Source organism: Bos indicus x Bos taurus, chromosome 13 (genome assembly GCF_003369695.1).
Source record: "Bos indicus x Bos taurus breed Angus x Brahman F1 hybrid chromosome 13, Bos_hybrid_MaternalHap_v2.0, whole genome shotgun sequence".
Lineage (NCBI taxonomy): Eukaryota > Metazoa > Chordata > Mammalia > Artiodactyla > Bovidae > Bos > Bos indicus x Bos taurus.
The window spans coordinates 8806451-8829283 of record NC_040088.1 but is presented as its reverse complement, the minus strand read 5'-3'; the positions used below and the strand labels follow the sequence as shown (position 1 = coordinate 8829283).

Genomic DNA, 22833 nt, shown 5'->3' with positions numbered 1-22833 from the left:
GTGTCCTTAGACAAACACGTTCCCATCCCTGGGCTTCCACTTCCCATCTGTGAAATGATGTAGTTGGTCTAGGGCATTGGTTCTCACCCCAGGCTGCACATTAGATTCTCTTGGAAGCTTTTAGAAATCCTGATGCTCAGCCTTATTCTGGGGTTAACTAAATCAGAATCCCAGGGTCAGACCCAGTTAGCAGTATTTTTAAAATATTATTTGAAAATATAGGGAAATGTTTGAAATGTTTGAGGGAAATGCTTCTTAACCCTGGCTATTCCTTAGTATCTCGAGGGGAACTTTTGCAAAAACAATGTCCTTTGACAAATCAAATGAGAATCTCTGGAGACAGGGCCCGGAGCGCTGGCAATCTATCTTAGATCACGAGTAGTCAGGCTAGGAGTCACTGGTCTAGGTGATGTCAAAATGGTCTTTCTCTCACCTGCCCTGCTGAGCCCCAGTGATTCTAAAAGAAATGCCCCTCACAGACTTCAGGGGCAAGGAGACCCTCCAAGGATCAGTGGCAACATCGGCTGTGTTTATTTCCATCCTGGCTGGCAGCAGCATGGCCAGCTTCAGGGCAGGCATGCCTCTGGGGCCAGGATGCATGGCCCTGCTCCAGGGCGGTGCAGGCCTTCACTCATACTTGCAGAAATCCTTAAGTCCTTTGGGCAAGTGGAGCCCATCAATGGCCAACCGGTGCACCACGCTCCTCTGGATCACCAGGCGGCACAGGGTCTGCAGCGACGGCACTGTGGAGAGAAGGCTGTCTAAGGCAAAAGCAACCGGGTGGCGGGGGGCGCGGCGCGGGAAGCCAAGGCCGGAACCCAGATCAAGGTCTTGGTCCCTTCACTCTCTGGCTCGGGGCTGTTTACATGATTGCGCAGCACTTCCCCAACACTGCAGCTCTGTCTCCTTGATAACATCACCCTGCTCCCTTCCCCTCCCTTATCAGCTTCTGGGGGCAGGGGTAGTGTCTGATAAACCTGCGCAACCCCAGCCTCCAGCACAGACCTGGCACAGAGAGGGTTCTCGTCTACTGAAACCATAAAATGTGAATTCGGATGTATGGATTCCCAGGCGGTTCAGTGGTAAAGAATCCACTTGCCAACACAGGAACTGCAGAAGCTGTAGGTTCCATCCCTGGGTCAGGAGGATCCCCTGGAGGAAGGCATGGCAACCCACTCCAGTATTCTTGCCTGGAAAATCCCATGGACAGAGAAGCCTGGTGGGCTGCGGTCCATAGGGCCGCAAAGAGTCGGAGGCGACTGAGTGCACACGCACACACACGCTCAGATGTATAAATAAAGGGGCTTAATGGTGCTATCATGAACCAGACCTCAGGATTCAGAAGCTCTCAGGAGTTGAGAGGTGATGCCTTTAAACTCTGTATACTCAAATTGATGAGTATTTGTCTAATAGACATAATTCTCAGAGGACCAAAATCTAAAATTGGTTTAGAATTCATGCCCTAGGTTAATACAGAAAATAATTGGCAAAGCTAGAAAGAGGATTTAGAGGACATCCTAATCAATCACAGCCAAGGTGGGTAAATTGAGGCCCAAAGCCAGGGGAACTGACTTGTCCAAGGCCACAGGCAGAGGCAGAATCTGAAGTCAGAATCCCCCCTCCACCTTTTTTTTTTTTTTTAATATTTATGTATTTATTTGGCTGTGCCAGGTCTTAGTTGCAGCACGCAAACTCCTAGCTGTGGCACGTGGGATCCAGTTCCCTGACCAGGGATGGAATCCCAGTCCCCTGCATTGGGCCCATGGAGTCCTAGCCACTGGACCACCAGGGAAGTCCCAGGTTCCCCAACTTCTAAAGCAACGCTGGACAGACCAAGGTCTTGCCAGCTGGTTCAGAAGTCCTAGCAGGTTCCTGTCCCCACTGGGGCCCAGGAGGGGTCGCTGCCCAGAGGATGGGATACCTACAGCCATACTCCAGCTGGATCAAGCGCACGCTCTTGGTGGAGGCGAAGACGTCCACCACCGCGTAGAGGGGCTGGGCGGCTGGCAGCCCCCGGGCGCTGGGGCCCATGTCCTCGCCGTTGATGACGATATGCATGTCAGCTGTGCCGTCCGGGCGCGGGCAGAAGAGAACGCCCAGGCGGCTGCGGCGCGCGGTCGGAGGCAGCACATTCAGCTCATAGAGCTGATCCAAGAGATGGCTGTACAAACCCGGCCGGCTGCGGCCGACCAGGCGATCGCGGGGAATACGAAACTGCTCGATGCAGAGATACGGTTCCACCAGGAGGGCTGGGGGGCGACTCGGGGCCAGGGCCTCTGCCTCCGGCCGGCCCTCCCGGGGCACGCGGTTATGATGGCGCGTGATGGCGAAGACCCAGGTGTGCCCGAGGCTGACCAGGTCGGGTAGCGAAAACTCGGGCACGGCGGCCAGACTGGCGGGGTCCAGCGCGGTCAGGCCGAGGCGCAGGTGCCCGCACCAGCCCAGCTCTTTCTCCTCGATCTCCACCAGGAACACCTGGCCGGGGGCCAGCGGCTCGCGACTGAAGCACACACCGTGGGCGAAGCTCTCCACGCGTGTGGCCCGCGTCCCGGAGAGGTCCACGCGGATGTTGGCACCGTGCACTGGGTGGAAGCGGGTGGGAGGGGGCTCGGGGCGCGCCGGTCCCCACGGAGCACCCAGCCCCACGGGGTCGGAGACAGCAGCCATCTCCCGGCCATGGGGCAGACCGGCGGGCGCCGGGGGCTATTTTGGGCAGCGGACTCAGATGGTGACCGCCGGGGGCGGTGGGGTAGTGTACCATGTAAGGTATTGTCCTCCGCCCACCGACTCCCTTCCCCGAGGCTCTGCCCAGGGGTCCTAGCGCCGCTAGCTCGGCCATCCCGCCTCGAAGCGAGTCCCGGGAGGCTCGAGGGTCCCGGCCTTCCACGCTTGGGTCATCTGACCGCCGGCGCCCGGGATGCGACCTGCCGAACCCGCTGACCTTCGCCGAGGTGGAACCTCCGCCGCCCCCGTCCTGTACCCCTGGGTCCATAGAGGCCAGAAAGGGGCAGGAGGCGGCCCGTCACGTGACGCCGGGGCACACGTGACTCGGAGTACACATGACTTCCCGTCGCTGGGCCGGCATCTCCAGGAGAGCAAGGACGCGAGGGAGCGGAGGTGAGAGGGATCCCGGGGCTGGAAGGGATCCCGGAGGCTGGAAGCGATCCCGGAGGCTGGAGGCGATCCGGGAGTCACCCGGGCGGGGCGCGACGGAGGAGGCACGGCGGGTGGGAGCTGGGGCAAGGCAGGGGCTTCCCTGGAGGGTGCGCCGCCAGCTCCCCGCCAGGGGCGGCCGAGCACCGAGCGGGCGAGGCAACAGCCGGCACCCGCTTCCTGCCGCAGATGTTCCGAGCCGCGCTGTGGCCGCCGGTTCTCCTCCTGCTGCAGCTGCTGCTGCTCGCCTGCGCGCCCGGGGGCGAAGGGGCCCCCGACCAGGACGAGATCTGCTTCCTGCCCGGGCTGGCCAAGCAGCCTTCTTTCCGCCAGTACTCCGGCTACCTCAAAGGCTCCGGCTCCAAGCGCCTCCACTACTGGTCTGCAGCCTTTTCTTCCCGGACGGGGTTGGGAGGGGGGCACTGCAATGCCCACCGTGAGGGGAGATGATGGTGTGTGTGTGGGGGGGGGTGTCTTTAAGACCCCTGAGGGATCGGACTTACCTGGGGGTTCTCTGGTTAAGGCTCCAGTGCTTCCAGCTGCAGGGGACTGGGTTTCCATCCCTGGTTGGGGGACTAAGAACTCGCATGCTCTGCCGTCAAACTGAGATTAAGAAGAAGAAGAAGAAAAAAAAAAATCCCTGAGGAAATCCAGGAGTAGGGAAGGCTGGAAGACTGAGCTGCACCCAGTCCCCCGCACCAGCACCCACCCTAGCCTGACTGGCCCCCAGGTTTGTGGAGTCCCAGAAGGATCCGAAGAGCAGTCCTGTGGTTCTGTGGCTCAATGGAGGGCCAGGCTGTAGCTCCCTTGACGGCCTCCTGACAGAGCACGGCCCCTTCCTGGTGAGTGGAGAGCAGCGGGGTCACCCCCTGGTCAGGGGCAGGGAGGGGACAGTTCCCAAAGGAAAAGGCCCGGGAAGAGGGAGAAAAGGACTTTGTGGTCTTCCAAAAAATGTGTCCCTTTCCTGAGCCTCGGTTTCTTCATCCATACCCCTGACTTGACAGTTTCATACCTCAGGGGGTTTTGCCTGGTTGTGCAATACCCAGCAGGATGACCTTCCCCCACTCCACCCACCACCCAGCTGACTCTGGGAATTTAGCCATCTCTTTCCTCCACAGATCCAGCCAGATGGTGTCACACTGGAGTACAACCCCTACTCCTGGAACCTGGTATCGCCGCCCCTTTGGGTCCTGGGTGGGTGTCTCAGCAGTTGGATGGGGAAGGGAACAGCCCCCTCAACCCATTTCCACTTCCCCTCTAGATTGCCAACGTGTTATACCTCGAGTCCCCAGCTGGAGTGGGCTTCTCTTACTCCGATGACAAGTCTTATGCCACCAATGACACGGAGGTGAGTCCAGTGTCCACCCACGTGTCTCAGTCTCCCTGGTTGGCATGATGCAAGGAGAAAAAGAGCATGGTCTTGGAGTCCATTTGTGGCTCTGTCACCAGCTCTGGGGTGTGGTCTCGGACAAGTCACAGGCTCTTGCACAAACAGGGTGGGTGGGTGTCATTATCTCTGAGATTGTAGCTCAAGCACCACCACTTTCTGATTCCCTCTATCCTGCCATCTCCAGGTCGCCCAGAGCAATTTTGAAGCCCTTAAAGATTTCTTCTGCCTGTTCCCAGAATACAAGGGCAATGAGCTTTTCCTGACGGGCGAGAGCTATGCCGGCATCTACATCCCAACTCTGGCAGTGCTGGTCATGCAGGACCCCAGCATGAATCTTCAGGTGCAGGGAGGCTGCAGGAGAGGAGGGAGGCCTAGACTTGTGATTAGCAAGGTCAAATAGGTCCGCTCTCCACCCACTTCTTGGGCATTCCCCTGCGGCAGGTCTCCTCCAGGCATGTGATATCCCAGGTCCTGCCTCCCCTGCTCTACGAGCAGAAGGTCAGCTCCTCCGTCCAACTCTTCCTTCATGACACCCCTTGCACTCGCTGGCCCCTCTGGGCTACGTGCCTCCCCTGACCGGAAGCTCACTCATCAAGCTGCCAGCTCCATTCTTTACACTGAGTGGCCTCCCCCGCCCAACCACTCCCTCAAACCACCCTGGGTTTCAGCTTCCAGACTGCTGAAGGTTTGGGTGGAGGTCAAAGGAGGCTCTTCTGGCCCACATCCAGATGAGCTGAAGGCCCTGGGTGTTTCACAGGGGCTGGCGGTGGGCAATGGACTCTCTTCCTATGAGCAGAATGACAACTCCCTGGTCTATTTCGCCTACTACCATGGCCTTCTGGGGAACAGGTATGGGAGAGGACCACTGGGCAATCCCTGGGTGTGGCGGGTCATGGGGGTCTCAGGTCTGTCCTCCAGGCGCATGCTATCTCGGGTCCTGCCCTGGTTTATGAGCAGAAGTTGGGGGGCGGGGGAGGTGGGTGAGATGGGGTTGCTAGAAGGATTTTGGTGTGGAAAGATGAAAGGATCTTTCATGTAAAGATCAGAACATAAAGAAATGAAGGACGGCTGGCAGGATGGCCCCAGGGCAGCCAGGTTTGGGAGCTACATACCACGCTCTCTGATAAATATCTTTGTCCCCAGGAAACAGGTCCTTTGGGTCCAAGCCCTGACGGGGAAGTTGAGAAGGCGGGATACTTGCCTTCTCTGGCCCACCATGGGCCTAAGCAATTATCATTCATCTCTTACAGGCTCTGGTCTTCCCTGCAGACGCACTGTTGCTCTCAAAACAAATGTAACTTCCACGACAACAAAGAGCCAGAATGCGTGGCCAATGTGCGGTTCTGCCCCCGCCCTGCGCCACCCCCGACAGCCCCCATCCTGCCATCCCCCACCCCCTTCATTTTATAGCCTGCTTGGTGTTGGTTAGTCGGTTGTGTCCGACTCTGTGACCCCATGGACTGTAGCCCACCAGCCTCCTCTGTCCATGGGATTCTCCAGGCAAGAATGGGGGGGGGGGGGTGCCGTTTCCTTCTCCAGGAGATCTTCCTGACTAAGGGATTAGCCTGTTTCTCCCGCCTGAAGGCAGATGCTTTGGAGTGTGGGTGCGGTCCCACACCACTGCCTGTGGTCTCCCTGTGAGGGGAAAGGGCGTTTCCCTCATCCAGCGTCTGATGTGCCATGGCTGTGCTCAGTGATGGCCATGCAGATTGTTCCTCCTCCAGAAGTCCCTTTCGAGGGAGATCGTATTATCCACATTTTCCAGATAAGGAAACTGAGGCCAAGCATGTGGAAGTCACAGTGCTAGGAAGGAGAGGCACAAGGATTTGGACCCAGGACTAGCAGATTCCTTCCACTGAGGCTCAGTTTCCCTGGGGGAGGGGGGGAAGGATAATGACCAGGCCAAGTAGAAGAGCAATAAATCTTGGGATGTGGGACTTCCCTGGTGGTCCAATGGTTAAGACTCCTTACTCCCAAGACAGGGCGTGCGGGTTTGATCCCTGGTCTCTCGGGGAACTAAGATCCCACGTGTCACATAACAGGCCCAAAGAAAGAAAAAAAAAGTCTTGGGGCGCTGTTGGGGAGGTGGTGGGAGGCCAGGATTCTGTAAAGCATGGCAGCTTGGGGGGTGTCATTGCAGCTTCAGGAAGTGTCCCACATCGTGGCCAGCTCCGGCCTCAACATCTACAACCTCTATGCTCCATGTGCTGGGGGGGTGCCCAGCCACGTAAGGTAGGCCCTGCCAGGCATCCTGTTTGCCAACCCCAGCCCTATCTGGGGGCCCAGGCACCCATTTCCCCCCATTGCACTTGCAGGCATGAGAAGGACACTGTCGTGGTCCAGGATCTGGGCAACATCTTCACCCGCTTGCCACTCAAGCGGGTGTGGCATCAGGTGTGCAAGGGCCCAGGCTTCCTCCCAGCAGGGACGGGGAGGGACAGCGGAGCAGGGAAGCCAAGATCCTGACCCTCTGTGCCCCCCTCCCAGACGCTGCTGCGTTCTGGGGAGAAGGTGCACCTGGACCCCCCCTGCACCAACACCACGGCCGCCTCCAACTACCTCAACGACCCTCACGTGCGGAAGGCGCTCCACATTCCCGAGCAGCTGCCCCGCTGGGACCTGTGCAAGTGGGTTTCTATGGGTGCTCGTGGCCCGAGGGGTGGCGGACTGTTGGGGCTTGTGGGCCTCAGAAAGGTCCCCAGGCATCCTGTGCCTAGGGTTTCTCATTGAGGACACCATGCACATCTGGGTTGTGATCGTGAATTGTTCCAATAGGATTTCAAGGTCCCTGACCCCCAGATGGACGGATATTCAGCCACTTAACTCTTAAATGGCCACACTGGTGGTTAAAATGTCAGTTGCTTACACTGGTATTTAGTAGACACTCCCATCCCCTGCCCCTCCCTGACTTTAGTACCAGCCCAGCTGCCTGCAGCTGTCTCCTGTGACACCTACACGTAAGAAGGTGACCACAGCAGGGGCCAGTCAGGTCCATTCTGATTGGTCAGCACGAGTCCTTACACCTTAATGCCAGTGGCATCCCAGCCACAGTAAAAAAGGATCCCTGCACATTTCTAAATGGGGGTGATTTGGGGTCTGCTGGATTCCAGCCCCACCTCCCCTCATCTAGGTGAGTCCCAGAGAGGTTACATGCCCAAGGAGGGGCTGGATCCCAGCTGTCTGTCTCTCTTGGGCTGGAGCTTGGGAATAGGAGCAGGTAGGGGATGAGGTCTGATCTGTGGTCTCTTTTTCTTACTGCCCACGTGGTCCTGCAGCTTCCTGGTGAATATCCAGTACCGCCGTCTCTACCAAAGCATGTGTTCCCAGTACCTGAAGCTGCTCTCTGCACAGGTGAGTGGGCAGCAGCCACAGCTGGGTCCATCAGCAGCCTCAGGACCCTGGAGCAGCGTGGCAAGGTGGGGGCTGCTTTAGGGCGCCAGTTGGGGCAGGGGAAGCTGAAACTCCCCAAAAAAGTGAAGTCCCTTGCCAAGAGCCTGTGGTCAGCAGGGTCAGGATTTGAACCTGGCTCTGTCCCCACCTGATGCTGCTCTGTGGCAAGAGTCTGAGGGGTCTCCATCAGTCCAGGAGCCTTTAAGGTGAGAAGAGCTAGTCAGATCATGTTACAAGGGGCAAACAGAGGTCCAGGGTGGGAGAGGACCTTGTCCAAGGTCACCTAGAAGATACGGTAGGTTACCTAGGAGATACTGGCTGAGCCAGGGCAGGACCAAGTTCTGCAGAGCACAGTGGGTAGCGTATGGGCTCTGGGGTCACTAGCCAGGTTACCCTGGGCAAGTTTCTCACATATCTGAGGCTTGATTTTTCCATCTGTAAAATGGGGTTACTAATGGTATCATAGTAAAATGCTGCATAGGTAAAGCATTCAGTAGGGCTCTCGCCTTGAAGGAAGTGGTCAGAAAACAAGGGTTTCCTGGTTTATGCAATTTAGCTGGATTCCTTGAATTTCCTGGTGGGTAGGGCTTGAACCGGGGGAGGGCTGGGGTCTGGGCTTATTCCAAACCCTCATTTTCCCCCTTGTGCTGCTTCAGAAATACCGGATTCTGCTGTACAACGGCGATGTGGACATGGCCTGCAATTTCATGGGAGACGAGTGGTTTGTGGATTCCCTCAACCAGAAGGTGAGGCAGGGGTCCCAGCCCCAGGGTCAAGTAGGTGCGGGGGAGGGCAGACTGGCTGGGGCAGACAGAGAGAGCAAACCTGGAGGCGTTCTCGGCCCCTGAGGCCTGGCCGGTGGTTGCGAGCAGAGGCGAGGGGGCAGCTGCAGGCTGCTAAGTCTTTCGTGGCGGGGCAGATGGAAGTCCAGCGCCGGCCCTGGTTGGTGGACTACGGGGAGAGCGGGGAGCAGATCGCTGGCTTCGTGAAGGAGTTCTCCCACATCGCATTCCTTACCATCAAGGTAGGACCTTGATGAGGACTGGGGAGGAGGGAGAGGATGCAGCAGGACCTGCCTGTCCTTTTCTTCCGACCTTTTATGCTGGGTTACCACGTGGCCCCTGGAAGGGCAAGTTCTGGCCAGGGATGGGATAAAGGGAGGGACCAGAGGAGGAAGGTCATGGGCTAGAGGGTTCTCGTAGGATGAAGGAAGCACCCAGGGGCAGGGGTCGTCCAGGGAGGGAAATCTCACAAAGCTTTGCCCTTCAGGGCGCCGGACACATGGTCCCCACCGACAAGCCCCAGGCTGCCCTCACCATGTTCTCCCGCTTCCTGAATAGGCAGCCATACTGAGAACCACAGGACCAGCCCCCACTGCCTGATCTAGTCCTTCCCAGACTCTTCTGCCAGAAGAGAGGGCCCCCTTTATGCAGAATACCCCTGTAGGGCAGATCCCTGCTTCCAGAACGGCTCCCACCCCGCTCCACTGCCCTGTGCATCCCAGACCTGGCCCCAGCGCCTCACTTGGGGGGAGTTTGCACTTTATAACTCACCGGGGTGGGGCTTAACCCCCTCCCTGCTGAAAGAATTGCCCTCATTGCACTGATAGCATCCCACAATCAAAACAAAGCTCAGAACACCCCACAGGGAGAGTGGACGGACTGTAATTGATGGATTGACTGTGATTATGGAATTAAATTGGGTACAGCTTAAAACCCCGTCTTCTCTGTGGCACTGGGGGTTATAGAGGACACTAGAGGCTGTGATGGGGTGAGGGAGGGGATGAGAGGTGGTGGAGTCCTGAATGCAGCTGCCAGGGTAGGGGCTGAGGGCTCAGACAGCTGCCGTGGAGGGTGGCGGGGCGCTGGATGTTCGGGGATCCCTGGTGTCAGCGGGCCGGTTCTTCTCAATCACCTCTCTCAGCCCTTTGGCAAAGTGGAGGTCAGCCCCGATGGTGAGGAAGCCCTGTGCAGGAGGGAGCAGAGAAAGGGGTCTCTTTATTCCATTACTAAGAATAGTGTCTAGAGACACAGACAAGAATCACTGGCCTCAATCTAGTGGGAGAGGCAGAGCACCAGAGTGGTACTTATAACTCCCTGTGATGGGTGCTGAAATAGAGGCTGCAGGAGGTCCAGGAGGGCTTCCTGGAGGAGGCAAGCTTTTAGTTAAGACCTGATAGATTAGTAGGCATTGGGGATGGAATCAGGGAAGAGTGTTCCAAGGTGAGGATGCAGCCTGTGCGAAGGGCTGGAGGAATCTGATGTAAGGTTGAGATGAGAAGAGGCCGTTGAAAAAAAAAATTAGTTAAAAAAAGATGTTGATAAGGGAGAAACGGCGATCAGGTCATGGAGGGCAGAGGAGAGCTGTAGAGGGAGGGGAAGGCTCTGCCCTCCTTCCCCACGGTGCCCCCTACTCACCGCGTGGTTTGTCACCACTTCACGCACAAAGTCGATTCCCTCGGGGAGTGGGATCTGCACCCCACGCCAGGTCCGCTCTGTGGGCAGGAATAGTCAGCTCAGTCTGAATCCACCCAGCTCTTCCCCTGACCTCTCCCCAACGCTCCTCACACCCCGACCCCAACCCTACCATTGAGCATGGGCATCACTGCAATCTGCAGCAGGGTCTTCAGAGGGGTCTGCAATGGTATCAGCTGGGAGCGGGGAGACAAGAAGTCAGGGCAGTGAGGGGATGGGCTGGCCTTCACTGCCCTCCCCAGACCCCAACCTTGTGCCTGTACCCCCTCTTCCCAACTCACTGCCAGTGACTCCAGTGCAGATTGGTTTGAGTAGATTCGGAACCTATGGGAGAGAAAGAAGGGTCCCATGGGCAGGGGCCCTTCCCCAGGCCACCCAGGCCTACCTACCCCAAGCCCTTGAGCTTCCGTCTTGGATGTTCCACCCACACACCTTGCCAGGGGGTTCTAGCACTTTCCAGATGTGCATCCTTGGGTGAGTTGTTTCTCCCTCTTCAGTCTCCTTTCTCCAAGTCTACTACCTTTTGTTTTTTGTTGTTTTGTTTTGAATCTCAAATCTGCTGCTTTTTATTTGTAGAGCACCTCCTATAGCCAGACTTTTGCTGATGGCTTTCCGTGTGTTGGGGCTTCCCTGGTAGCTCAGACGGTAAAGAGTCTGCCTACAATGCAGGAGACCCGGGTTCAATCCCTGGGTCGGGAAGATCCCCTGGAGAAGGCAATGGCAAAACCCACTCCAGTATTCATGCCTGGAGAATCCCATGGACTGAGGAGCCTGGTGGGCTACAGTCCACGGGGTCGCAAGGAGTCGGACACAACTGAGCGGCTTCACTTTCACTTCCGTGTGTTATTTACCTTTATTTAGCAAAACTGTCCATGCTTGCTTCCTGCCAGATACCAGGCATGTTAAAAAGCTAAATACTGAAATATTTTTAAATGCCACATGATTTAATCCTCATAACAACCCTAAGGAATAGGCACTATTAAAATTTGCATTTATAGAGGCAGCATAGGAGGCCCAGAGAGACAGTGATTTGCATAAGGTCACACAGCTGGCAAATTCCAGAACCTGCCTCTAGAATCTAGGCTCTTGGACAGTGTTCTACACCAGCCACACAGTAGCCACTAGCTGCCGTGGTTATAGAAATGAGCAAGTGAGGAATTGTTTCATTATAATTAAATGAATACAGCCACCAGTGGGCTGGCACCTGCTACACTGAACAGTACAGCCTTAGACAGCAGATGCTACTATTTTCTATATTTAATACATGAAGAAAATGAAGCTCAGAAAGATAAAAGAACTTGTTTCAAGATCGCAAAACTAAGTTGTGCCAAAACCTGTGTTCTTACGCACTTTGCTGTGTGACAGTGGGTGTGTCATTTAACCTTCCTGGGCCAGCTGGATCATTTCTCATCATACCTGCTCTGCCTGCTTCTGGGCAGTTGAGGATGCAGAGAAATTACACTGTAATGAAACGCTTGATGCATTAACAAGACCCTGGCTTTCAGGTGGCTGATAGCTATGACTGAATTTTAGCTCCCCAGTATCGCTGGGCAGGTATGATTATCCTGAAGGCACTGACACTCAGAGAGGTTATGGGCTCATCCAAGACCCTCAGACACCTGCCCACCTGCGCAGGTCCAGCTGGGTGCGCAGCGCCTTCCCCCGGAGGGCCATCTTGGCGCTGAGTCGGGCATCCTGGGTGGGAAAGCAGGGAGGGTGGTGTTACTGCCCCAAAGTGGGTGGTGGCCCCCCTCCTTGACCCTCTGCATCCCCTGCTCTGGTGTCCGGACCATGATCATGCTGGACAGCTGGACCTCGGGCTGGTTGGGTGGCACCAGGGCGATGGTGACACTGGCGGTGACAGAGACAGTGGTGCCCGAGGGCTTGATGGTGCAACGCGGAGGCTCCATGACCCGCAGCTCCAGCTTCAGCGGAGAGTCGATCACTGCCGGGCTCTGGGGACACAGCAGGGAGGGCCGGTCAAGTCCTCCCCGAGGAGTCCCTGGGGAGGAGTGGGTAGTTTTACCCTCTGGGGGCACACAAACACAAATAGGAAGACAGCGATGGCTTCCAGAACCCTCCAGGACTGTGTCCAGCCTCTACCTTTGCTCAGACAGGGAATGTCTCATTCCAGGAATGCCTCCTTCCTTCTCTCTCTGTTTTCCCATGTTCTCAATATTCAAGACCCAGCTCCAATCCAGACTCCTCCAGAACAGTCTCTTTGCACTTAAACACCCCAGGGAATTCCCTGGTGGTCCAGTGGTTAGGATCTGCCTCCAAGTAGGAGGGTCCGGAAGATCCCCTGGGGAAGGAAACGGCCACCCACTCCAGTATTCTTGTCTGGAGAATCCCATGGACAGAGGAGCCTGGCGGGCTGCAGTCTATGGGATCACAAAGAGTCGGACACAACTTAGTGACTAAACCACTGCCACAAGCAGTGGTTAGGACTCCGTACTTTCACTGCCGTGGGCCTGGGTACAATCCAGGTCAGGGAACTAAGATCCCACAAGCCACATGACTTGACAAAAAAATTAATAAATAACAAAACTCAGCCCCCTGCCATACCTTTCTTCTTGAACCTGCTGAGCTATTCTACAGGCAGTGTAGTGACCACCTGCTTGCTTTTCACCAAACACTTCACACATGTTCGCTCATTTAAACCTCACAGTAACTGTGAAGCAGGTATTAACTTACACCCACTTTTGAGATGGGAAAATTGAAGCAGAGGGAGGTTAAGTAACCGTCCAAGTTGTGTTGCTCAGTTGAAGAACTGGGACTGAGACCCAGGCAATCATGGCAACAGAGTCCATGCTCGGCCACGACGATGATGCCACTGATGACGACAAGGATAGTGTTCGTAGCAGCTGGTGTTGTAATTATAAGTATTAACGCATTCAACCCTCATGACAACTCTGGGAGGCTACATAGTATAGAGAAGTAGGGTAACCTTGAATCACCGAGATTCATACCCAGGTTCAAATCCCAGCTCCATCATTTTATAAGCTAGAACCAAGGACAAGTCCAAAGACTCTAATGCTGGGAGGGATTGGAGGCAAGAGGAGAAGGGGACGACAGAGGATGAGATGGCTGGGTGGCATCACTGACTCGATGGACGTGAGTCTGAGTGAACTCCAGGAGTTGGTGATGAACAGGGAGGCCTGGTGTGCTGCGATTCATGGGGTCGCAAAGTCGGACACGACTGAGCGACTGATCTGATCTGATCTGAAAGTAATGGACATCGGTTTGGGTAAACTCTGGGAGTTGATGATGGACAGGGAGGCCTGGTGTGCTGCAGTCCATGGGGTCGCAAAGAGTTGGACACGACTGAGGAACTGAACCAAACTGAAGTATTTCTTTAAAAATTTTAACTCCATTAAACAAGGGAAAAGAAGCAAAAAGGATAATACCCGGATCTCCCACATTGCAGGCAGATTCTTTACCATCTGAGCCAGCAGGGAGGCCCAGATTGATATTTCATTTGCTATTAAAGTCCCTACACTGGCTTGCCTTGGGTTCTCAGCCCAGCTTCTTCATCCTGGTTTTCGTGAAAGAGACGAAGCAAGAGTAGCAAAGTCTTCCTTGCAGACCTGGGAACCTTCATTGACTCTGGCCAAGTCAGGGGCTGTGGCCACTGGCAGGAGGCCAGGCCTTCTGTCTACTCTGTGGCTGCCGCTGGGGGCCCTGCTCGCCTCGCCAGTCACCTCGTGGGTGTACACTTGGTGTGCCCACCCACCTGACCAGGCTCCCACCTCCCACCCACACTCACCATCAGGACGATGCTCCCAAAGTAGGAGGCCCTCAACACCATATCCAGGTCATGAGGCACCTGCACAGGGGAATCGGGGGTAAGGCAGAAGGCCCATCACAGGCCCCCACCTCACAAACAGATCCCGGCTTACCTTGTCCCCCACCAGCGAGAGCTTCAGGGCTCCTGCCCGGAAGTAGCTCTCCATGGCAGAGTCAAAGAAGAACTCAGAGAAGGCCACGTACACCATCCGCTCTTCCTCCTGCAGCTGGGGCTCCACCGCCCGGTTGGACAGACTCCAGTTGGCCTCAGTCAGGGGATAGAAGGCCCCCTGGTTTTGGAGGATTGGGGTCAGGGCCAGGCAGACTGGTCCGGCACCCAGGTGTCTCGAGGCATATAATTCACTGTCCCCAGACAACATGGTGGAGGATTGGACCTCGTTGTTGACCTTGGGGGACTCAACAGGTACTTTCCTTAAAAAGCATGGAAAGGAGGGCAGCTGGAGTGCTCCGAGGCCGCAGTCCCATCCGACTGAAGGAGGGACACAAGAAAGGGCTCAAGGGGGAGGTGGCCCTTGAGTGGGCCTTGAAAACTAGACAGTAATAATGATGGCAACTATTGCCTCCGTGTACGGAGTACTTCTGTGCCGTTTACCTAGACCAACTCCTTTAATCCACGTAACATCCCATGAGATTATCTTTTCTTACTGTATTATTTCTATTTACATTTGAGGAAACAGGTACAGAAACGTTAAGCCACTGGCTTAATATCACACAGCTAGTAAGTGGCAGAGCCGGGAGCTGATCTTCTGGCATTCTAACTGGACTCTGCTCTGAAACTCTGCAACACTCCATTAGGAAAAGCAATGGCCATGGCTACAGACTAGCTGAGGGGCCTTGGACAAGGGACATGGCCTCCCTGAGCAAGTCTGCACATCCCTAAAATGAATAAAACATCAGGACCTGATTTACAGGGTTGTGAGAGGAGGGAATGAGATTGCGTGCATTAAAGCTAAATGTTCAGTTCCTTCTGGGAGAAATGGGGGAAGACAGTACATGAACAAAGGCCCTGAGATAGGAAGCGAAGGGCATCTTTGGCAAAGAGTAGGAGTTTCCCAGGTGGCACTCGTGGTAAAGAACTCGCCTGCAATGCAAAAGATGTAAGAGACGTGGGTTCGATCCCTGGGTCAGGAAGATCCCCTGGAGGAGGGCATGGCAACCCACTCCAGTATTCTTGCCTGGAGAACTCCACGGACAGAGAAGCCTTGAGGGCTACAGTCCACAGGGTCGCAAAGAGTTGGACACAACTGAAGCGACTTACCACATACACGCACACAGCTGCAAAGGATGAAGTTGGAAAGGTGGGACCAGACAAGATTAACAAGGCTCAAGTGTCAGACCCAGGAGTTGAGCCTGAGGCCACAGCATCCCCACCAGTGGAGTGGCCACATAAGAGTGTGCTTTAGGAAAGAAGGAGGGGGTCCGGTTGCACACACCAGCTGGGCAGCTCACCCGGAATTCCATGTCCAGGTTGCTGGTGGAGGCCACGGGATCCTTCAGGAGGGAGTAGTCGATGCCAACGAGCTCATCCACAGCACTGCGCACTGTTGGGAGGGGCTGGAGTCATGCAAAGCCGTGTGGTGCTGGGCTGGCTGCTTAGGCTCTCTGGGCCTCAGCTGCTTACTCACAGAAGGGGGATTAGAACACTTCCCTCATAGGGTGCTTATGAAGCTCAAATCAGTTTTACTACAAGTGGAAAGTATTTAGTGCCCGGTGTGCAGTGGTCAACAGTGTTAGCTATTATTATTGTGGCTTTTGTTGTTCTCTCGGTTTGTTTTTGGTCGCAGTGCTCAGCTTGCTGCATTTTAGTTCCCCAACGAGGAATTGAACCTGGGGCCATGGCAGTGAAAGCACTGGGTTCTAACCACTGAGCCACCAGGGACCGCCCCCCCCACCCCGATTATTATTATTGTTGTTGTTTGCTGCTACTACTACTACATAGGTTTCATCAAGTCACTAAATAATATTGCGAGGGAGAGACTTCCCTGGTGGTCCAGTGGCTAAGACTCCATGCTCCCAATGCAGGAGCCCGGGTTTGATCCCTGGTCAGGGAATTAGATCCCACATGCCGCAATTAAGAGTTTGCATGCTGCAACTAAAGATCCTGCGTGTCACAATTAAGACCTGGCACAGCCAAATAAATAAATAAAAAGAAATTTAAGAAATACTCTAAGATGGCAAGGGATTCCCTTCTCTCAGTGGCTTGGTTTCCCCTGCCCTCTCCTTCCCATCCTGTGCCCCATGCATGTGACATGATGATCTCATCGCTTAGGGAAAGGGAAATCATGTTTACTGAGCTCCTGTTAAGTGCCAGGAGTTGAATACAAATGAGGCCCCCACAGCAGACACGTATTAAGGATCACGACAACCATGCCTTCAGTCAACCCTCACAGCGAGCCCTGAGGAAGCGCTGTCAGCCAACAAGGAGGGAGAGAGTGAGTACTGACCACAGGGAGTCAGTGGCAGGAGGCCACCTTTGAACCCAGGGCTGTTCCATCAAGTGCTACCTGACAGCTGCCCACCCAGCCTCCTCCCCACCTCCGCGCCAGGGTGGGGCCCAGAGCTCCCCACCCCGTCTACACAACTCACCAGGCACGGTGTCCAGCAGCGAGTTGAGAAGCACAGTCCCTGCGTGGTAGAGCACGGGGCAGATCTGGGAGGTGGCAGCCTGAGTCAAGGTCTTGGCAAGAGAGGGCATACGACCCCCACCCCGCCATTGTCCTCCAACATGCCCCCCCCCACCTGCCATTGCCCACACCTGCTGGTTGAGGAGGAAGCGCATCCCTGAGGTGATGAACGTGGAGAGGAATTCATACACCTTCCTGTGAGGAGAGGAGAGGCCAGGTGAGTCCAGACCCTGCCCTCACCCCAACCCAGTTCTAGGAGAAATCACAGTGATTAGAGATGGGGGTGGGTGGGCAGAATACCTCTACTTCAGCTTAATTTACCATGTCTTTAGTGGAGTTTCCATTAAAGATGTGGGCTCAAATTCCTTCTCCAGACTGGTTCTCAAGACCTCTTCTCTCACCTCGTCCCCCACCAATCAAATGAATGGACCCAGAGTTCCTCAAACCTCTGAGCATCCTCAGCTCCATATCCTTACTCCTGTCTTCCCTTACATCCTCAGTGCTCCCACCCTGTATTTTCCCATCTGGGCACAGATGCTTCCTCTTCCAGGCAGTCCTCCTAGATTATTCTCTGAACTCCTCCTCCTCCTCCCAGAGTACTTTCTTGGTCCCTCTCTCAAGGCCGCAATGACAAATGTTTCATCCCTCCAGCCAGGCTCTAGTGTCCTTTCTGAATCCTCAGGGCCTGGCCTACACTTCATTTGTTGAATGAATAAAAAAACTGTGTATCAACACCAGATAATAAATCCACCATTTTCTCTCCTCCACCTTCTTTCAGAACCAGCACAAATTCCCCTTCTCAGCCCCAACCCTGGAACTATGTTATTATTTTTGTTATTAATGGTAAGAGCTACCGATTATTGAAAACCCAGTACATGCCCACTGTATACACTAGGTCCTCACAGTGGTTCTTACCTAAGTGGTGAGCCCACATTATATGTGAGGTACTGTTATAAATATTTTTACATAAATTAAGATGAACAGTCCTCACATCTCATAGAGTAGGTCCTATTACCATCCCCATCTTAGAGAGCTTCAGCAACTTGCTCAAGTTCATAGCCAGGAAGTGGTGGGGCTGCGACCTGGACCCAGTTGATCTGATTCCCAAGCCGTGCATTGTGCATTGCCCTAGGCAAATGGGCTGTGCGGCTGAAAGGGGGGACAGTAGGATTGGGGACAGAGCTTACTTTAAGGTTCCCCCAAAGGCTGCATGCATTCTGGATACAGAGGCCTGGCAGGAGACGTTGGACACTTTGATCCGGCCAATGGTATCCCGGGAGAGTTGCAGAGCAGTGTGGATGGATACACCCTCGGCAGAGGCGTTGATATAGCCCCCATCATAGCTGTGGCAGGGGTGGGAGTGTTAATGGTCACTCCAGCTTGGAGCTTAACCAAGTCTTTACTGTCCTCCTCCCCAAGCCATATTGGTCATGGTGGGAGCCCTCTTAATAAGGCTTATGTGCTTCTGCACAGTTCACCTGACTGTGAAATGGGTATGATTGCCCCTTTTGTACAGATGGAGAAACTGAGGCTCAGAAAAGCTAAGGGATTGCCCACAGGTCCACAGTTCCCCAGGCTTCCCAATCCACTCTCCACTCCCAGGTGTGGAGTGGAGAGTCTTGCGCCAGGTCCTCACAAGAACCAGTAGAGGAGCTGTCTCCGGAAGCGCAGCCCCCAGGAGGCATTGTTGATTTGTAGCACCAGCTCCTGGTCTGGCTGGAAATGGAGCTCAGAGAATGTCAGCTGCAGTTCTGTGACCTTCACCCTGTGTGGGAGGCCTCAGGGTCAGATTCATGACCAAGAAAAGGGCATCCCACCCAACCGTAGTAAATTCATTTGCTCCTCTTCCGTTCCAGGTCTGGGGAAGCTGGGGTGAGTGGAACGAATTCTCCCATTGCCCGTCACGTGCCCAACCTGGACCTGGGTGGCTAAAGACCATGGGTCTTTATCTCCTGTCCTTCGGACCTCTCGTATTAGCTCCACCCGGGTACCCTACACCCCACTCTCATCCTTGGCCAAGTTTCTTGACTCCGCCTCTAGGACCAGCCCCAATTCCACAGGTTCGGCTTCGCTTTTCTTGGTCCCGCCTACTTCTAGGCCACGCCCATCGGTTTGGTCCCGCCTCGGTAGGCGGGCCAGGCCTTTATCTTTTCCGGCCTCATCCGGTTTCTTAAGTCCAGCCTCGGCGATCGGGCCACGCCCCCAATCCACTCAGCCCTCCCTTCTCCCGAGACTCCGTAGGTATTTCCTAAGCCTCCGCCCCTGCCCAGGCCCCGCCCCCTTGACCCCCACTTACTCAGAGATGTTGTAGAAGAAGTGGCCCTCACTGCCCCGCAGGTCCGGGATGGTCACGGTCTCCAGCTCTTGTTCCAGAAAGCGCAGCCCCTCCTGCTTCACTGAAGCCGTAGTGAGGTCCTTAGTTCCTGCACACACACACACACAAACACACACACACCTCCCCTCCTTACTCCCCCCACCCCCCACCGCACCCCCGCGCCTTACCCAGCTCCAGCGCCTTGGAGGTGATGCGGATCTTGCAGCCGGGGAGCTCGGCGTGAGCGCCGGCCAGCAGCGCTAGGATCAGGGCCCCGAAGAGGGCCATGGCGAGCGGGCCTGGGGATGGGGTGGGGATCGCAGGAGTCATCCAGGCCGCTAAAACCCACTCCTCGGATGGCCAACCAGAGGAGGGGGATGGCCCAGCTCGTTAAGCTCGAGATCGCTCTTCGGGGAACTTGCAACCAGTAACATTGCCTCCATTTGACAGATGCGGAAACTGAGGCTTAGGCGACGTGCTCGCTTACGCTCGGAGGATTTGGGGCACCGGGGGAGAGCAAGAGCACCTTCTCTGTTCCCCCGTGCAACCGCCGCGTGACGAGTCTGGACCTCCCGGGGATCAAGCCCCCCAGCCCCCACAGCAACCTCCCCTTTTCCTCGGCGGAGGGCGGGGGCAGCTTGCACGTTACCGTGGGAACGGCTGCACGCGCATTCCTGGGGGGTGGCTTGCGGTCTCCTAGGCCGCGAGTCGGAGGAGGCGAGGGAGCAAGCGGCCGACCCGACCTCCGGCTCCCGGGGCTCCCGGCTCCTCCAGGTCCTAAATCCCTGTCGTTGGGCTTCTGCCTGATGCCCCCCACCCCAATCTCAGCGCTCTCCTTCAGAGGCCCTCTTCCTCAGCCCGGGTTCAGTAAATCAGGGGGCTGGGCGAGGGTCTGAGGGCAGATGGGGGCGCGCCCCCAACTCACTCGCGGTGCAGCCGGTGGTCGGCGCGGTCACGTGGGGCGGCGGGCAGCGCAAGGGATCCGGGCAGCGGGGTCTGGCGGGCAGCGCTGGTCCAGCCGCCTTTATAAAGCCGAGCCTCCCCGAGCCCCCCTCCTCTCTCCCACTCTCCTCTCCTCCCTCGGAGATTGGGAGGGGATGGGGCGGGTCGCTGGCAACTGGGAGGGTGGAGAGGGCTGTACGGAGCCCCGTGACAAGCCTGGCCTTGTCAAGACAAGTGGGGGACCCAAGCGGGGCAAGAGGGAGGGAAGTGCAGAAGTCAGCCCGCCCGACGCCAGCAGTCCCTGCTTTGCTGGGACCTTGGTTCAGTTTCCCCCACCCATCTCTTCCTGTGTGATCCTAGGCAAGTCCCTTCCCTTGGGTGCCTGAGCCTCAATGTCCTCATCCAGTAAAATGTGTGTGATAATAGGAACCACCTCTTGGGCCCCGCGGCAAGCCTCAAAGGCAATGCCCAAGACGCATACTTCCCTTTCCTTCCACCGAGCATCATCTCAAGACCTCTCCTTGCCAGGCTTCACTGTGGGAAGCCCCCACGGCCACCCCACCCGCAACTGTCTCTGTGTCACTAACCTGCGGATCTTCAGGGCCCAGAGACCTCTCCAACTGGGGTTCAAGCAAACACTGCCAGCCCAGGAGGACACACGCAAGCTGCTGGAATCACCCTCAGGGAGGCTGGCATTTCCCCAAGGGCTGTGGGTTTCTGGTGAGCCTCTGAAGCTAGGTTCTCTGCACGTGTACTGCCTACAGATGGCCCCAGCTCCCAGGACAGGCTCAGGGCATGCAACCTTTTTGTTGTCAAATGTGTGAAAGCGGGAAAGAGAAATAATGATGGTTCACATCCATTGAACATGTATTTAAGCACAAAACACTAGTCCAGACATGATGACCAACTCCTCCTAATTTCTCCAGAACTTTCCCAGATTTTGAAACTCCAAGTCTCCCTGCCTGGGACCCCCCCTGCCCCACACAGTCCCAGGGAAACTAGAATGTTCAGTCACCCTGGATCTAGATTAACTTGTTTAATCTTCTAACAACCTGTGAGGTTGGCATTATTATGAACCCTCTTTAGCAGGAAACTAGAGGTAAAGACAATCCTTGGCTGCTCTGGGAGCCCATAAACTGTTCATGGCAAGGTGGGAGGTGAGAGGTGGGTGCCTACAGCCCAGTAATTGTGTCCAGACCCTGTGTCTAGCAGATCAGGGTTAAAATTCTAGGCTTGCAGCAACATGAATGGACCTAGAGAATGTCACATTGAGTGACGTGAGTCAGACAGAGAAGGAGAAATATCGTATAACAACCCTTAGATGAGGAATCTAAAAAGAATTGATAACACAGGAACTTCCCTAGTGGTCCAGGGATACGACTCTGTGCTCCCAATGCAGGGGGCCTGGGTTCGATCCCTGATCAGGGAACTAGATCCCATATGCCACAATTAAGAGTTTGGGAAAAAAAAACACAACAGAGTTTGCATGCCAAGACCAAAGAACCCACATGCCAAAACTAAGAGCCAATGCAGCCAGATAAATACATATTTTAAAAAATAAAAAGAAATGATACAAATAAACTTACATCCAAAACAGAAACAGACTCAGACTTCAAAAACGAGATTATGGTTGCCCGGGTAAGAAAGGTTGGGGGAAAGGAGAATTAGGGAGTTTGGGATGGACATGTGCTAATGCTAAGTCGCTTCAGTCGTGTCTGACTCTGTGCGACCCCATAGACGGCAGCCCATCAGGCTCCCCCGTCCCTGGGATTCTCCAGGCAAGAACACTGGAATGGGTTGCCATTTCCTTCTCCAGTGCATGAAAGAGAAAAGTGAAAGTGAAGTCGCTCAGTCGTGTCCGACTCCTAGCGACCCCATGGACTGGCAGCCTACCAGGCTCCTCTGTCCATGGATTTTCCAGGGAAGAGTACTGGAGTGGGGTGCCATTGCCTTCTCCGGGGATGGACATGTACACACTGTTATATTTAAATGGATTAAACAACAAGGATCTACTGCATAGCAAGCGGAACTCTGCTCAGTGTTATGTGGCAGCCTGGATGGGAGGGGAGTTTGAGGAGAAAGGATACATGAATATGTATGGCTGAGTCCCTTCTCTGTTCATCTCAAACTATCATCACATTGTCTGTTAATCAGCTATACCCCAATACAAAACAAAAGGTTTTTTTTTTTTTTTTTAAATCCTAGGCTATCAATTCTTAGGTGTATGACCTTGTACCCCATACTTTAGCAACTCTCAGCCTCAGTTTCTAAAATGAAGACAATTAGATTATTGCAAGAATAAATTAAATAGGCATAGTGCATGTGCTGGGCATGATACATGACACACCATTAATGCCAAATAGATGCTAGCTATTGTGATTAGGGTCACAGATTACAAACAGACAAGGCGGGAGGGCTGTAGAAGGGGAACAGAGAAAGTGGTAAGGATATCCAGAGGAGGAAGTGCCTGAACGCCTTTAAACTCTAGTAACCCTGGCTCTTCCGGGAGTCTGGCTGGAGAGAAAAACCTGACGGATGTTAGTTTTTCTTTCCTCACATTTTCCTAACTGGCATGCAAATGTCTTTTGTATCATTGCTATCTTTTACAGGGTCGAGCATGCCTGCTAAGTCACTTCAGTCGTGTCCGACTCCAGGGATTATAGCCCGCTAGGCTCCTCTGTCCATGGGGATTCTCTAAGCAAGAACACTGGAGTGGGTTTGCCATGCCCTCCTCCAGGG

General features: G+C 54.9%; 3 protein-coding genes across 7 annotated transcripts; 1 reads left to right on the top strand and 2 right to left on the bottom strand.

The window, feature by feature from the left end:
* Positions 1–508: 508 nt before the first annotated feature.
* NEURL2 (neuralized E3 ubiquitin protein ligase 2) lies at positions 509–2959 on the bottom strand. Its single transcript, XM_027558405.1, has 2 exons — positions 1926–2959; positions 509–743 (listed from the first exon to the last, which is right to left on the bottom strand). The coding sequence occupies exons 1-2, from the start codon at positions 2665–2667 to the stop codon at positions 628–630; spliced, it is 858 nt and encodes a 285-aa protein (XP_027414206.1). The 5' UTR covers positions 2668–2959; the 3' UTR covers positions 509–627.
* Positions 2960–3012: 53 nt separating this feature from the next.
* CTSA (cathepsin A) lies at positions 3013–12653 on the top strand. 2 transcript variants are annotated; one of them, XM_027558404.1, is made up of 15 exons: positions 3013–3117; positions 3343–3533; positions 3884–3995; positions 4272–4322; positions 4415–4501; positions 4728–4883; positions 5301–5392; positions 5794–5878; positions 6684–6775; positions 6859–6937; positions 7031–7170; positions 7819–7894; positions 8590–8679; positions 8853–8957; positions 12591–12653. In XM_027558404.1, the coding sequence occupies exons 2-15, from the start codon at positions 3343–3345 to the stop codon at positions 12636–12638; spliced, it is 1404 nt and encodes a 467-aa protein (XP_027414205.1). In that variant the 5' UTR covers positions 3013–3117; the 3' UTR covers positions 12639–12653. The 2 variants fall into 2 exon arrangements, with proteins under 2 accessions (XP_027414205.1, XP_027414204.1); XM_027558403.1 differs by lacking the exon at positions 12591–12653 and adding an exon at positions 9203–9648.
* On the bottom strand, positions 9582–20771 carry PLTP (phospholipid transfer protein). 4 transcript variants are annotated; one of them, XM_027558400.1, is made up of 16 exons: positions 20682–20771; positions 19341–19451; positions 19135–19234; positions 18475–18603; positions 18026–18181; positions 16970–17033; positions 16801–16864; positions 15664–15755; positions 14307–14483; positions 14174–14233; positions 12198–12362; positions 12035–12102; positions 10689–10731; positions 10520–10583; positions 10351–10427; positions 9582–9898 (listed from the first exon to the last, which is right to left on the bottom strand). In XM_027558400.1, exons 2-16 carry the CDS (start codon positions 19438–19440, stop codon positions 9767–9769), a joined length of 1491 nt encoding a protein of 496 aa, XP_027414201.1. In that variant the 5' UTR covers positions 19441–19451; positions 20682–20771; the 3' UTR covers positions 9582–9766. The 4 variants fall into 4 exon arrangements, with proteins under 4 accessions (XP_027414201.1, XP_027414200.1, XP_027414202.1 ...); XM_027558399.1 differs by lacking the exon at positions 20682–20771 and adding an exon at positions 20078–20423; XM_027558401.1 differs by lacking the exon at positions 20682–20771 and adding an exon at positions 19802–20010.
* Positions 20772–22833: the final 2062 nt, after the last annotated feature.

What these genes read in the sequence shown, in the direction of transcription:
- CTSA (XM_027558403.1), top strand. Translation starts at nt 3,343, where the DNA reads ATGTTCCGAGCCGCGCTGTGGCCGCCGGTTCTCCTCCTGCTGCAGCTG. An exon ending in CAGAGCACGGCCCCTTCCTG is followed by an intron (nt 3,996 to 4,271) that starts GTGAGTGGAGAG and finishes TTTCCTCCACAG; the next exon opens with ATCCAGCCAGATGGTGTCAC. An exon ending in CCCCGCTGGGACCTGTGCAA is followed by an intron (nt 7,171 to 7,818) that starts GTGGGTTTCTAT and finishes GTGGTCCTGCAG; the next exon opens with CTTCCTGGTGAATATCCAGT.
- PLTP (XM_027558398.1), bottom strand. Translation starts at nt 19,482, where the DNA reads ATGACTCCTGCGATCCCCACCCCATCCCCAGGCCCGCTCGCCATGGCC. An exon ending in ACCTGGACATGGAATTCCGG is followed by an intron (nt 14,484 to 15,663) that starts GTGAGCTGCCCA and finishes CTCCAAAACCAG; the next exon opens with GGGGCCTTCTATCCCCTGAC. An exon ending in AAGTGGTGACAAACCACGCG is followed by an intron (nt 9,899 to 10,350) that starts GTGAGTAGGGGG and finishes CCTCCTGCACAG; the next exon opens with GGCTTCCTCACCATCGGGGC.
- NEURL2 (XM_027558405.1), bottom strand. Translation starts at nt 2,667, where the DNA reads ATGGCTGCTGTCTCCGACCCCGTGGGGCTGGGTGCTCCGTGGGGACCG. An exon ending in GATCCAGCTGGAGTATGGCT is followed by an intron (nt 744 to 1,925) that starts GTAGGTATCCCA and finishes TTCTCTCCACAG; the next exon opens with TGCCGTCGCTGCAGACCCTG.